This window comes from Mchenga conophoros, linkage group LG16, assembly GCF_057382185.1.
Source record: "Mchenga conophoros isolate Kocher_MC1m ecotype Shallow Benthic linkage group LG16, M_conophoros_male_GT1.1, whole genome shotgun sequence".
Classification (NCBI taxonomy): domain Eukaryota; kingdom Metazoa; phylum Chordata; class Actinopteri; order Cichliformes; family Cichlidae; genus Mchenga; species Mchenga conophoros.
Genome location: NC_140541.1, coordinates 10,778,024 through 10,792,796, shown reverse-complemented (window position 1 = coordinate 10,792,796; position 14,773 = coordinate 10,778,024). Strand labels below are relative to the sequence as shown.

At 42.1% G+C, this 14,773-nt stretch overlaps 2 protein-coding genes across 9 annotated transcripts in view; both read right to left on the bottom strand.

Moving 5' to 3' along the window:
- Window positions 1-516: 516 nt before the first annotated feature.
- cnot11 (CCR4-NOT transcription complex, subunit 11) lies at window positions 517-5,479 on the bottom strand. 2 transcript variants are annotated; one of them, XM_085248926.1, is made up of 8 exons: window positions 5,454-5,479; window positions 4,516-4,856; window positions 3,903-4,067; window positions 3,550-3,702; window positions 2,815-3,017; window positions 1,869-2,071; window positions 1,355-1,451; window positions 517-1,010 (listed from the first exon to the last, which is right to left on the bottom strand). In XM_085248926.1, the coding sequence occupies exons 2-8, from the start codon at window positions 4,832-4,834 to the stop codon at window positions 813-815; spliced, it is 1,338 nt and encodes a 445-aa protein (XP_085105052.1). In that variant the 5' UTR covers window positions 4,835-4,856; window positions 5,454-5,479; the 3' UTR covers window positions 517-812. The 2 variants fall into 2 exon arrangements, with proteins under 2 accessions (XP_085105052.1, XP_085105051.1); XM_085248925.1 differs by having other exon boundaries at window positions 5,411-5,475.
- A 306-nt stretch (window positions 5,480-5,785) lies between these two features.
- Window positions 5,786-14,773, bottom strand: part of LOC146556325 (abl interactor 2-like) — a 34,721-nt gene continuing 25,733 nt past the window's right edge. For 2 of the 7 annotated variants that reach the window (XM_085250643.1, XM_085250644.1), the window contains 7 exons: window positions 14,280-14,432; window positions 10,687-10,811; window positions 10,102-10,422; window positions 9,719-9,883; window positions 9,555-9,635; window positions 9,217-9,399; window positions 5,786-8,800 (listed from right to left, as the gene is read on the bottom strand). In XM_085250643.1, coding sequence (XP_085106769.1) covers window positions 8,625-8,800; window positions 9,217-9,399; window positions 9,555-9,635; window positions 9,719-9,883; window positions 10,102-10,422; window positions 10,687-10,811; window positions 14,280-14,432 — 1,204 coding nt within the window. In that variant the 3' untranslated portion in view covers window positions 5,786-8,624. The remainder of the gene's footprint in view (window positions 8,801-9,216; window positions 9,400-9,554; window positions 9,636-9,718; window positions 9,884-10,101; window positions 10,423-10,686; window positions 10,812-14,279; window positions 14,433-14,773) is intronic. The other 5 variants (XM_085250646.1, XM_085250648.1, XM_085250649.1 and 2 more) reach the window with 3 other exon arrangements.

Sequence of the window (14,773 nt, the reverse complement as noted above, 5' to 3'; positions counted from 1 at the left end):
CCAACTGCCATTACCCTGACACACTAGATGCCAGTGTTAAGACTTGCTGCTCACCTGGCCGCCCATTCTTCATTACATGACCCACTTTAACTCTTACCTTCATTGAGGCTTTCAGCACTTGTGGTGTGAAATTAATAACTGGCAGTACAGCAATTCCCAAAAATGAACATAAGCAGTAGACCAGTGTGTGGTAAATGCTAAAGGAGAACTGCAGCGGTGGGATCAGCCAGCTGTTATCGTGGCTGCTGTTCAGATACATCAGTAAAAGTTGTTTTTAGCCTTCTTTGAACACCATGTTCACTCTTAGCTACAACTTAATATTTAACAGATATATTCTTTCTTAAAATGTAGAATATATTTAGAGTCTTTAAACTGTCTACAGGAAATACTGTGTCCGTCTGTATAAAAAGATTTGAGTGTCACAGCCATTCAAGTACTCACCATGGCAGGCAGGCAGCACAGGGGGATGTGAGTGACAAGAGAAATGTAACAATCCAAAAATACAACTACACCGAGTCAAATAAACGATCTCTTTAATGAAACAAACTCAGGAGGTTTCATTTTCCAAAGGGGAGAGCACTGGGAAAAAAGGAAATGCTGCTGTCCTTCAGGCAGACCTGGACTGTAGAAGATGAGCATATAGAGAAATGACTCAAATTTGAAGGACTTCATAACATATTTACAGTATTTCCTCTGAGCTGCACAGTCTTCTCCTTCTGTGATGTACAGGGACACTACGAGTGTGCATTAGAGCAAACCGTCCTCGTTTAGCCGCTGCTTCAGTCCCGCCCGTGTAGCATCTATGACGAGTATTATTTGGCAGGTTTGGCCTCAGTGGGGTTTTCTCCAGTGTCCAGAGTCTTGAGGAGGCGGAAGAGGCCGGCGGCCTCGCGGATGCGGCTGAACTCGATGCAGAAAGCCTGAACCTCGATGAAGAGGTCCTGAACATTGATAATCTTGTTCCGGATGAGCGACTGCAGGAAGACACAGACCAGACGGACCAGACGATTCTGGAAGAAAGAAAGTGTGATTAATACCTAATAACACCACACAAAGCATGGTCTCCAATTTACTGGAAAACACATTGAAGCAGTTCAGAAGATTCTCATTCAGAGTGGGGTGAGCTGTGCGGTACAGCCCTGTCAACAAGTCTGAGCTATAGTCTGTGTCCTCAAGTCATTCTACTGTTTTATTAGTCTGTTATTTAGTACTTATTAGCAGGGGTGTGTGTGTTCAACATACTGACTTTCTGCTCCAAAACTTGAGGAGTTCTTTGTTCTTTTATGGATTTTTTTTTTTCAAGGATTATGATTAAATATGAAGAAGCATCACTACATTGCGTGTTGTACTCTACCTGCATGTATTTGTCTTTGATTTGCTCACAGGTGGAGATGCAGTTAGAGATGTAGAGGTGGATAAACTCAGGAGGCAAATCCACAGCTGTGGTCAACCTGCGGACAAAAACAACCCCCAAAGAGTGACATTTCCACTTTTGACAATGAAACTTTTAACACCTCTTAAAACAGACCCAGTTTAGTCAGTCAGCTTCTGAATGAGTCATAGCGTGAGCCGAGTTTAGTTTAGAGACTAGAACTGGGCTTACTGACGAGAGGCCGCTTTACTCGAGTCACACATAGCGCAGATTAAAAAGCAACCAGTGACACAAACCCCACAAAACCTCGAAAATCTTTTGAAGACTGGATTAAAAAACAAACAAAACTTTATTTTTAGTTTGACTTTTCAAACCTCAGCACACTGACATCAGTGTTCTGATCATTGTCCTGGCTTTGGTTGTTTTGTCTTTTTTTTTTTTCAGATCACACATTTGGCCTTTTTCTGTAAGCAGCTCCACGGCTCCGTGCCCCCACCTGTTGACGACCTCCATGGAGTGCAGCGACATGTCCATGTTGACCAGCACTGAGAAATATTCTGTGATCTGGCTGCTCTGCATCAGCTTTAGCAGCATCTCGATGGCCACCAGCGGGTTGTTCTCAACCAGGTCAGGCAGCTTCACCGGAGACAGACCGATGTGGTAAACCAGCTTCGGGTCCTTCTCCAGCTCAGCCAGCAGCTGCAGTGACAGAGCATGCAGGGAGTTACTGACAAGCAAAGATTTACACGCTGCATTTCAAATACACTGAAGGAGGAAAAAACTACAAATGATAAATATATTACCTCTGATAATGTAATAATATTAAAAGTTTAAACAATTACTGGCTCCACATCTGGAAACAAAGATTTTATGCTTTCTCTTGTAAACCCTCTCTTCATAATTCAGGGTCAACGGGGTGCTGGAGCCTAGCCCAGCTGTCCTGGGGTCAGAAGCGAGGTATGCTCTGGACAGATTGCTAGTTCACAGAGCTAATCCTCGGTAACAACAGACTGTTTAACGAAGCTCTCTGGGTCTGGGAGTGATGGTAAGACAAAAGATGTTAAGTTTGGATGGTTAATTATAAATAATTACCATCTTGTATAAAGATGCATACTGTCCTCCAGTGTCTGGAGAAACAGAAATAAACTCCCACTATCAATCAGCTGTAAACTACCATTTTTATCCTCTGATTAATCCACATCATTCCATTTTATTCCTGTTGATTTCACATTCTGACTCTTTTCAAACCATGTTTTAATGTCTTGTCTTAATATATTTGTCTTGTGCTTTTCTCCTTTTGTGAAGTAGCAACTTTAACCCTGAAATTCCTCTCTGGGTTTATCTGGTTGCACTCCAAAGGCAGCTGGTGGCAGCACCATAGTTTCAGTTTAAATAGAATTGCAGTGCCTGACTTTAAGAGAAGCATTAAATGGCTGACCCACCTGTGATTGCTGCTGTGCAGACAGCGGGCTCTTGAAGGCCTTGGACATGATGCGTTTGATCTCCACGCCGGTGCTGTTCTTCACACACATGGAGCGATCCCACTGGATGCTGTGATCTGGCTCGGTGGGGTTCAGCCACGCCAGCTCGTCCTCACACACGTGGAGAGGAGGCGGCGGCCGGATGAACTCAGGGCGGAAGTGACCTGAGGATTAAACAACGATATTGAAACACTTGTGATAATCCTGTTCTGTTTCAGACGTAGCTTTATTCATGGGTGGCGGTCTACTCTAGTAACCATGGCTACATGTGTGCCAGCTTTAAAAGGTGATCTCGTGTTCAGAGAGCCAAGCATTGTGTCTCAGGATATGAACAGCAATGAACTGTAATATTGGGACACCACGGCAGAGAGCTGAAGCTCTGATGCACACACTAGTGAAACTACTCAGGTTCTTGTGTGACCATGCTGCTTCATCTGACTTATGGATGAACATAAGTCAGATGTGCACTTGACAGCTGAAAACCCACAAAACTGCCAGCAAAGCAAAACGTTCACTTGTTTTTCATCTGTGATCTCCTAATTCACACAGCTCCTGACTTGTAAGCTAGAAGTGAATAACACACACACACACACACACACACACACACCTGAGGTGACCTGCTTTTAATGTTCTTGGTTTTCTGCATAACAAAAGCCTTTTTGAAAAATGAACAAACAAATCATCAATAACACTTACTTTCCAGGGGAGGGCGTGGGCCTGTGACCAGAGACTCGATGATCTGGTTGGCCACAGAGCTGTCGAATCCTGAGTTGGATGAGTCTGGGTCTGGATCATTGAGAATGCTTGGGAAACTGGCCTTACTCTGAGTGGGCAACTCTGACTGACGCTCTAAACAACAAAGAGACAGAAACAGTGAATTAAAACATAAAAGAAACAAAGTGCAAAGTAAACAAAGTAATCTCTGCAAAGAGATTAAAGAAGAAAAAAAATTGCCTTTTAAAACAAACCAGTATAAACAAGTGACAGTTTTGACCAGTCACACCTAGTCTTTCAGTCAGTAGATCATTTATGGGTGAGTGGGTACTGACCTGCCAACGCTAGCTGCAACCCGCTGATGTCTACAGACTGGGGCATGTTGCCAACATCCATGCAGGACACCTGTCTGGGTGTCTTTTTGAAGAGATCCCTGGGAGGTGCCAACATCAGTTGGGACAGGAAGAACTTCTCAGGTTGGGTGATGGGAGGCAGGAAGCCTGGACACCAAACACAGGAGACTTCATACACTTCATAATCCCTGATGCCCTCATTCATCATGTTACACAGTCACACTGAGACTGCCAGTGTAACTGGGTGTTGCACTGGCAGCAAGATCTGAGGGCAAATGTTTAACTGAACTGAACAAGTTTGTCTGAAATGAGAAACAGACTGTTTCTCATTTCAGACAAACACTCGTTTGTGTCTAGACTCTAGAGTATAAGATGCCAAAAATCTTGATTGGTCATCACTGTTACAACACGAAGACTTAGACTCTTTAAAAAAAAGCACAACCCTCAAATATTGAGTTTAGCTTAAGAGAAAACCTCAACTTTGTATCAAAGCTTATTCGCTGCTGCTATATGTCCTGCTCGTTTAGGCCTGGCTGATTTCTTTCTCGGTGACATAAACAAAGTCAGGAAAAAGCATTTTCACACGGAGACCTACCGGACAGCACCTTCTCCTGTTCCTCTCCGGCAGGTGCGGGGTTCAGCAGGTGCGCGAAAACAGCGGCGAAAGGGTTAGCGGCCAGTGGCTCGGTGCGGTACATCTCCCACAGCAGGTAGAGGGCGATGAGCCGCTGCGAGGAGCTGGGCAGCAGGTCCGGTTGCTGCAGAAGCATCACCAACACCGAGCCGACCCTGAAGTGCTCCGCTTTCCCGAAGTAATGATGAAAGTGAGTGGAGAGGCTTTCGAAGGAGTTGGTGCAAGCCTCTTCCGAGATGATGCTCAGCAGGTTGGACAGTTCCTTCGGAGCGAGTGTCATGGTTTCCTCAACTGAATCTTTCCTGCTTGGGCGGAACCGTTATAAGACTATTTTTTTTGTTTGTTTAAATAGCTAATATAGCAAATACAGCATCCTCGCAACGAACCGGGTGCGTTTAATTCATATTTGAAGAGCAAATCTGAAAAGCTACAGAATGAAAATGATCAAACGAGTTGTTAGCAAAAAGTTAGCTTAACTAGCATTGCGGCGCTAACTGACATAAAGCGGCATTTTCACAGTCGAATAATCCGCCCCACAAACTCCACTCTGCCCGGTGCTGAAACTGCATAACAGTCTTACAAAAACTAACAAAACATTAACCGATAGAAACATCCAAGTTTGTCCAGGTGTTTTCACGACTGTTGAGAGTCGGTGACCGACGTATTAGCAGTTTAAATTCACGACAGTACGTCGGTCATACCGAGCTGCATTACGGGTAATGTAGTTTCGTACAGTGGCGTTTCACTTCCCCCTTAAAATAAACTCGTTTAAGTAATCTATAGGAAAGCAGCAATTTTAGACTCGAAAAGCGTGAGGTGTCATCCAATAAAAGTCACTTTAAAAGCTACAGCTGACCATAAAATAGTGGTTTGACTAGATAAAGAGCTTCTTCCTTTACCGATCAGTCCTCGCGTTATCATTTCCGGCGTTTTGTCCTGTCGAAATAAAATGACAATTGTCGATACACTCTTAAAAGTGTTCTTTCATTGCGTTTCTTTTTTACCTTTAAGCAGGTTTGTTGAAAAAAAAAAAAATAATATCTATATCTATCTATCTATCTATCTATATATAATTTTTTTTTTTTTATTATTATTTTAAATATTCTCAGTTCTTGTGAGCATACGCATTTAATTATTATTTCTTATCTTCACCTTTCAACAAAAAAAACTTAACTCTTCTGTACGCAGTTTCTACCGTCCAGTCTGATAAATACCCAACAGTAGTACATGCTTATTGTTAAGACATTTATTTAGTATTTTCACTTAAAGAACATTGTGCTTTCAGTCATGTTCACTTTGGAAAGGAGAAAGCTTCTCCTGAGGCCTGTTCTTTCAGGTAGATCCTGAAGAATGAGATGGGAGAAATAAAATGAAAGCGATGATCTAAAGAGAAACCAAAGGTCCTATAAGAAACTCAAAGGTGATGAGTGCAATTCAGCAGGGGCGTGTCCAGAATTTTTTCAGCTGATTGTAGGGTGTCTTACTTTCTCTTGTGGCCACGTGTAATGAAATTATTACTATCATAGGAGAGTCTTGCCAGGGGGGGGGCACTGGGGGTTACTCTTAAAATATTTTGTGAATCTCAACCCAGACTTGTCCTGTTTAGAGGTCAATGTCTGCACTGAGGGCAATGAAACAGATTCTTGATTTTCTTTTCTTTCTTTTTTTAAAGGCCTTGGAGAAGCTGTCCATAACATCTCACAGTTCATCTCATTTTTTAGTCCACACTTTAAAGGGATATTGCAGGCTAAACAAAAACCAGAGTGAGCCAAAGTTTGCAGCAGCTCAAACGATTTGCTGTCTACATTAAAGACATTCTGTCTGAAGGCTGGCGACCGTTGTGTTCACATATGAACTTACACTAGATTTATTTATTTTTTACCTTTTCAAAGAGGGTTGTGTGCTGCTTCACACTACACCTTCTGTTCTTTTTGTGCTCCTACAGAGAAGTGTGTAAATTTCTGATGATTTGTATTCATTTTAATTTGGACAACACTTTGCACTCAAACTTGAAAGTACATGGATATATGAATAAATACAATTATTGTTATCTGAAAATGTCAGCTTGGTATATAGGTATTAAAATAATTATTTGCAGCTACACAAGAGAGAATCTTTATCTTAAGAGCATCAAGAAAAAAAACGTTTTTTCCTTCAACTCAAACATCTATAGGGGAAAACTGTTTCTCATCTTATTTGTTATTTAATTTGGCATACTCTGGTTTCTGTGGTAAAACACCTCTTAAGTTACACTGTACATTAAGGACACACTGTTTTCAAGTCCAAAGTCACTTCAGTCAACAAGGGAACATTTGGTTCTTACTGGTTCTCACACACACGTGCACACAACTCTTCACACACACATATGGCACAAAAATATCCACCTTTTTCTGAGAGTCGGTCTTACGTCCAAGCACACAGGGCTTCAGTTAAAGGGCTATTACAAGCAAAAACTGCACAGAAACATCACAACCTCCAGCTGGTCAAACAGACATCATAAAGCAAGCTGGTGAAACTACAGGAAAAGAAAAAAGAAAAAACAGAATATGGCGAATAAACATGTCTATTATAAATCAGGCATGCAAGCAAACACACTGTAAACTTAAACAACAACAAACAAAAAAAAACCAAAACAAAACTGATAACAGCTCCAGAATCTCTTCCTGGCGATTAGATCAGGTCCACTTTACTACACGACAACAAACCCACGATGAGGTCGGACACAGGAGAGCTTAGTTCTGCTGTCTGGTCTGACCTTGGCGATTGATCAGATCTCTTGTGGATTAGATAAAATGTTAGTTTAGTTACACACATACATTTATATCAGCCAGAACTGCCTTTGCAGCTTCATTCAACACAGAACTAACAAGAAAACTTCAGCTACCAGAAAACACACAGTTCCACTTGCAGACGTCACATCACAGCAGGATGTGGTGTGATGTTAAAGGAACTTTCTATGAGGACAGAAGCTCAGTTTTCACTGAATACTGTCCATGAAGAGAGCAGGATGGCATCCAATCAACTTGCAAAAAGGTCACTCACACAACTTCACTGAGTTTAGTGTCACTGAAGATCTTTGTGCTGTTCGCTTTGTTTAACATAAAAACCTTTCTGACCTGTAGTGTTTTCTTTTATCGTTTCCTTCATCTCAAGTTTATCCCCAAGACTCCTCCCTCAGAGAACTCCTTCTTTCACCTCATAAGGCTCTTAGGATTGTTTTTTTTTTTGTTTTTGGAGATTGGCACCATTAAAAGTCACGCAGGATTAGCTTTTAACAGTTCCACACTACAGTGTCCATTTGAATCAACATCACTGGCTTATGTCTAGATTTTCAGCTCTACTATTATAAGAATCACTCTGCTGTGATCATGTCTATGATTTATAACATTTAACCACACTTACATACTAAATGGTTTCACATCTGTATGAGAAATGGAAAAAAGTTCTGCACAACATGTGTTGCAAGAGAACAAATTTCTTATGTCAACATCTTAAAATCAATTTCTTGTGATTAAAAAAAACAAAATCAAATGTGTCCTACTCATGTCTTGATCTTCTGGGTGCAGTCATTTCTTTTGATTAGTAGGACTTAGATTATTAGGACAATTATCACTTCTGCAGCATACACACATTTGTATGACCGAGACACACCCTGAATGTGTGGCAACACCTGTACCATCAGGTCCCACTTAAACGTTCTTTTCTAAAATGTGTGTAGTCATTCTTCAGAGAAACAGAGCTGTTGTGTGGCTGGAAAGCACCGCATTTCATAATTTCTTTGAATTACACGGGGTTGAAAAGAAGATACCCAAAGAACTTTACTGACTTTTTACTTGCAGGTAGACAGGTCTCAGGTGTTTTTAAATGAATATCTCACACCTGAAACCCCTCTTAGTCCTAAAGCACTAAGGTAAAGCCTGTTATTGATTAAGTGGTCGTTTTGTTTTCACAAGCTCTGACTTTCTTGTGACCAATTAGTGTGAATTTAAGGAGACAAATGGCAACGTGGAACAGGGTCACATTTTCCCTTCTAGTTCTTGACCGCAGCTGTGATTACAGACACGTTTGGCTCAGTCAGCGTAGTGCATGATGGACTCTACGTAGTTTCCAGGGAAGAGACCGGTGGTCGAGTTCATCACTCCTTCAAACCACCCGTCCTCGTTCTTCTTGATGACGTATATGATCGCTCCTTCTTGGAACGACAGCTCGTCCTCCTTGTCGGCCGTGTAGTCGTAGATGGCCACCACTGGAGGGCGACAAACACACCAATATATGATTACTAAACAGCAGAAGGTTCAGTCATTTCACCAGAAGCAGTGCAGTAAATGTAATTGCATGCATTTCAGTTTTTACGCACAAATGGAAACTAAAAAACTGCTCACCCCTGTGATTAATGCAACAACTAATCCAATAATATCCAAAGCAATTAATGAGTATAAAAGACATCAATACCTGACTTAAGATTTTTGGGGGACTTTGGGAATTAGGTTTTCCGGGTAGACAACCTTAAATCCAAGTTGTGTTATTCTACCCGGAGACACAGTTTAAGGCTACATATATGAGCAACTAATTCAAGGAACACTGATGGAGTGATCTAACACAACCTCATAAACAATGCAAACTGCAAGTACTTTGTTGCCTCTGTGTATTTCTGTGGTGTACCTTTCTCTAAGTAGTTCCTGGGGGCCCACGGTGGGTCTTCTTCAGCATACGGGTCGTTATACTCCACTACTGCTGAGTCCTCCTCTTCATGCCCATCCTCAGCTGGCTGAGGAGTGGGCAGGGCCTCCTCGTGCGCTACTTGGTTCTCAGTGGCAGGCTGCGAGGGAGGGGGGGCGTCTGAAACTGGAGGTTGGGGATACTTTATACAAGCTGAACTGAATCTGGGCTTAAAAGCTGATGATGTCATCCGTTTTGACACACAGATGTTCAAGAGAAAAATGATGTGCAGAAACATTTCTCTGATAAATTACTGAAAAAGAATCCAGATTAATACTCACTGGACTCCTGAACTCGAGCTACAAACCCCATCAGAGGAAGCTGAGGGGTGAACTGGAGCAGGGAGGGGGGCGGGGGAGAGGCTGCAAGCACAAAAGACAAAACTTTTACCAAACTTTCTCAATGTGGGAGTGGAGTGACTGGTGGCTGCTTTTATACTGCATACCTGGGCTCTGGTTGTAGTAGGGACCGCCATTGACCTGATTCTGGGTTGTAATTGGCTGACCAGTCACCGATGGGGGGCGGCGGTAAGGCAGTGACCCCCCCACCTGTGGGGTTTGCTGTCGAGGCTGAGGCCGGTTCATACTGTAGAACTGAGGGACGATAGGGCCTGACCAGCAAAGAGGGGCAACGTTATAAACTCATATTTTCTTAATACACTGCGTATCAATCAATCAGTGATTCAATTCCATTTTAATTTTCTGTGTTAAACATGAAGGAAAGAGTTAAAGATTAGCTCCCCGGGGTGGGGATAAAATCCACAGAAACAGAGAGAAAAAAGGAGGACTTGGTGATGTTTGGAGAGCAGAGGTGTCCCTGAAAACTCACCTTCAGTGGGTGATGAAGAAGAGGAGGAGGAGGAAAGTGGAGGGGGAGGGGCAGGGGGAAGCAGCTCCGATTGGACTTCGGATGTGCTTGTGGAAGATTTAGAGGGGGGGGAGGTGCCGGCGTTTGGCGCATTCGCTTGAGAGTTTGCTTGGGAAGGTGAGTTGGCATGTTGAGAAGGTGAGCTCGGCGGCAGAGGTGCGTTGGGTTGTGTTAAGGTTGTGGTGGAGGAGGAGGAGGAGAAAGAGGAAGGAGTTGGGGACGGGGAAGGGGAAGAGTTAGGGGCGGTAGAGGATGAGCTAGCAGGTCCGGCAGTCGGGGAAACTTCAGGCAGAAGAAAAGGAAGGATGGAAAGGAGGAAGGAGTTAGGAAATAAGGTTATAGGAGGGAGTGAGTGACAAAGCACAAACAGCAGGGGGAGCTGAATTTCAAGCACAGAAATTACACACAAAAATTAAGCTGTTTATATAGTTTATAACTTTAGAAGGACTTTAAAATATAAAATCTTAATAGTACAAAGAGTCCAGTTAGAATTGGAGGAATGGTGGGCAGGTGTGTAGCACAGACGTGTATATTTCTGTGTGTTACCCGGGAATGTGGAGGGTGGGGAGGGTGTGGGCACAGCAATGGGAATGCCCACGCTGCCGCTGCCGCTGTTCTCTCTACTGCTGCTCCGACTGCTGCTGCTGGGATGGCTGCCTCCACTGCTACCACTGCACACACACACACACACACACACACACACACACACACACACACACAGAGTGGGGGAAGTCAGGGTCCTGCATAGGGATGTGTTCCACCTTGGATTCAGTTAGAAATGGGTAAAATACCAGAATCACTGAGCTGCAAGGCCAAGTAATCTCCTATCAAACCTTTATTTCATGACTCCTCTGATAAAAGCATTCAAGCTGAAAAAGCATTGAAATGAATGTCAAATGTCCCACCTCACCACCAGTACTACAGCAGGTTCTGTGACCAATAGGATAAGATTATCTATGGCACGCATGGAAACAAAACAGCAATTTCTCAAACAGGTCATAAAGCTCTTTGACTTGGCTCATGAAAGTCATAACCCCCCCACTAATTTTGGCTACACTTAAAGACGACCTATAAGGAGAGACTATAGCAAATGTACACCAAGTATGTCTTTAAACATTTATTGGTGTAAACTGTGTGATAGGACATTGCTCTCTCTGTGTGGAAAGCCCTACAAACATTCAGGTTTCGGTTTAAGGACTCCCTTTTAACAGGAAGAAAGCTCTGGCCGAACCAGGCCCAGGGAGGGGCAGCCAAGTGACAAGTTGGGGGGTGAGGGCAAAGAGAAGAGAGTGAGACAGGTCACAATTAAAATGACCAAAAGTCGTATTACCAGGATGCTTCAACAATGAAACAAAACAGTTTCAACTTTGAAATGAAATCAGCTTTTGATGAGAGAATAAATTGACACTACACAGATAAAAAGGAGTTGAGCTGTCTCCTGCACGATGGCAGCTGGGCACACATGGCCTGCAGCAAGCCTACATTTGGCTCAGCAGTGAATGCAGGAAACACATCGTCTAGATGAGTGATTTCCAAAGTCTGGCCTGTGATACGGTCACAAATGAGCCAGAAAGGAATAAAGGACAGAAATCATATTTACGTTATTTATTTTTAGTCATTTTTCAATTACCATTTTTTACATAGTTTTTTTGGTCTCTGTTCAGTTCCAAATCAGTTGTTGTGGGGCCAAAGCGTTACCTTAAATCTCAATAATTTACACTAAGCAGCTGCTTTTATTACCTTTAATTTTCCAGCCATTATAAATGCAAATAGCTAATATCAGCCCGCCAATAATAAAGGTCCAATATAGTTTCATATTCATATTATTTTTTCTACTTTATTCTTTCTTGCTTCCAGCCTTCGCCCTCTTACACTACGCCGTCTGGCCTGGCAAGTCATTTACAACACGAACGCTAATAAAGCAGCAAACAGGAGTCACATGGCATCAGCCTCTAACTGGATGTTTTGTACACGCTCGTCTTTGCTAATAAGAATTAATGAACTGAAACAAAAGATTTGATATGAGCTGATTTCTCAGCCTCACAACCTGGAACTGGATTTAATGAGCAGCAAGGCTGTTGAGTAATTCTGCTGTGAGGAACTTATTTTTTTGCTTTATAACATTGTTAATATCATGTTTACAAATAAAAAAGACCTCTGAACTTGGAGACCAAGAAAACTTGATGTGTAGTATTTCACCGTTTTCCAAAATTACACAATCAACAAAAAAAACAGCTCTATTTTTACACTCCAGAAAATGTAAACAATTTAAAAAAAAAAAAGTGGATATGAAACGCTGACTGACTGCTTACTCAGTCATGATTTTTCAAAAGGCACAAAGAGAGCAACAGATAAAAGCAAACAAATATTAAAGGCAAAGGCAGCAGGGGCAGAGGATGGCTCGCTGATGAAGATGAAAAGAAAAGTGCAAAAACAGCAGAGCAAACAGCAGCAGAATGAGAGAGAGCTAACATCATCACAGGAGCAATGAAACCATAAACACAGCACATGCAATCTGATCAGTTTTAGAGTGACTGAGTTGAAGGTGGTGACTGGATGGGAAGGACTTGAGAATAGTTTGAGGCAGAGCTGTGATTGGACAAAACAGGGCTCTAAATAATCTATACTTTTGTTTATTCATTTTTAAAATGCTACATCAGCGCTGCACAATTACTGCAAAGGGTGCCTTTTAGAGCAACCACAGACAGCATAACAAGAACGTAAATTCTGGGTCTAAAAAAGTGAACCTGCATTCTTTTTACAGAGGGAAACTCTTGTGTTTGCAGAAAGCATACTGGTTGTACAGAAATCTACAAGAAAACCACCATACATCTCTATTGCTCTGTGGCTCAATGACTAGTTCATGATGAAACTCTTTTTGTAACATTTATGACTTTTCCAAGTGTCAGAAAAGAGGATTATGTTCATTGGCTACGCACCTGTCAATCACGTTATTGGAAAGTGAGAGTCTGGTCCAGCCCTTAACTGGTCATACTTTTTTAATCACATATGAAGAGTATGAAGAGTATAAAACACACAGATGGCTAAAATGCTACCAGGAGCCTGAAAGGTGGTGACATGGTGGCTACGTCCATCTTTTATGCTGTCTGTGAGATTAACATGTAAACACTGTCAAAGACTTAAACATTTATTTGCGAATGCAAAATTCAAAGCTCTGCTTTCAAAGTATTTGCCTCTCTCTCCCATCCAGGACACCAACAGCTACATAAACTGCAGAGGAGACAAAAGAAAACTACAAGCTGAAAATGAATGAAAGAATAAAATCAGTTAGTTGATGCTGTGAGGGTGTAAACAGAAAGTTAGTTCTGTGAGTCCTCTGTGTTCTCTCAGCAGTAACACTAACACGTATGATTAGGTTAATAAAATAACTACATAAAATCCTTTTAGCAATGAACAGTGTATTTGAAATGAACCATAACAAGCATGTACTCCCTGAGCGTGATTGCTGAGCAAATCCACAGAGGAAACACTGGACAGCAGCAGAGAAGCCAGAGCAGGTGAACGATTACAGAGGCCTAGAGGAACGTGACCACTTTTGTACAAGACTGTATTTCTGCAGTGCCGCATGAAATATGCATTTGTTTGTCAGTATCTGGAGCGACGTTTTATAGCAGATTTCATTAGATGTTCAGATTTAAGCTTCTAACGTTGATCAAGACTTTTTAAAGGCCAATTCTTTGATTTTGTGGCTGTACGGCTATAGCTGTAGTGTGATATTGAAATCTTTCTCCCTGTATTTTATTTTGTTGATGAAGTTAAAAGCTGGGAATGTTTTCTGCAGGATACATTTTGTCTTGAACTGAAAAATGACTCTCCAGGTGTTCTGAAATATGTTTAGTCACCGTGCAAGCCAATTAGATCAGCTGTAAATGACCAAGAATGGAAGCATGAACTAAAACACACTGCGTGAGGATGAGAGAGAAAACAATCTCTCCTTTAGCTTTTTAAGCAGGCTGAAATGAAAAATATGTCTAAACAAAAAAACAACAACAAAAAACCCAGCAGTGATTTTAAAGTTTTTCAAAGTTTTATCAGAGATGCAAAAGAATTTCAGCAGGGAAAAGGAAAAGCTCTGAATCCCATTCTGGCAGGCCACGTTTACCCACTGACCCGGCTACCTGTATGTTCGGGGTCGATGGTTGAGGGTAGCGGTGCGGGCCGGACTTGGAAGCTGTCCCCCTGCCATATTGTTTCTGGTAGGGCTGGAGACATAATCATTGGGTACAACAGGGGGGCGCACAGGCTCCAGTGTCCTGTAGGGGGAGTTCTTCCTGTACATGCAAAACGTAAGGGTGAAGACAGGGTTAATGGGGAGACAAACTTGATTCTGGCGACAAAGGATCGCTCCTGAAAGTAACATTAAATAGCCACAAGCACACTTAAAGCATCAGTATTGATATGCAAGTACACCTTAATTCTGCAAGTGAGCTAGCTATAGCCTCCTTCCTGCTGTGGAACAAAAAGAATAAAATCGGTAAAGGTCATGTTCAAAGGCCAGTGTGTATTTTTAGAGAAATAAAATTCCTCCCACGTCACAGAGCTGTATGTAGAGAATAAGGATGAGTGAACGCCAACAGAGGAAAACAAAAAACTGACCAAAATCAGAGTGAAG

Coding starts and splice junctions, on each gene's coding strand:
- cnot11 (XM_085248925.1), bottom strand. CDS start 5,475: ATGATAACGCGAGGACTGATCGGTAAAGGAAGAAGCTCTTTATCTAGT. Junction 2,072..2,814: donor CTGCACAGCAGCAATCACAG/GTGGGTCAGCCA, acceptor CTGTCACTGCAG/CTGCTGGCTGAGCTGGAGAA. Junction 1,011..1,354: donor TCAAAGACAAATACATGCAG/GTAGAGTACAAC, acceptor TCTTTCTTCCAG/AATCGTCTGGTCCGTCTGGT.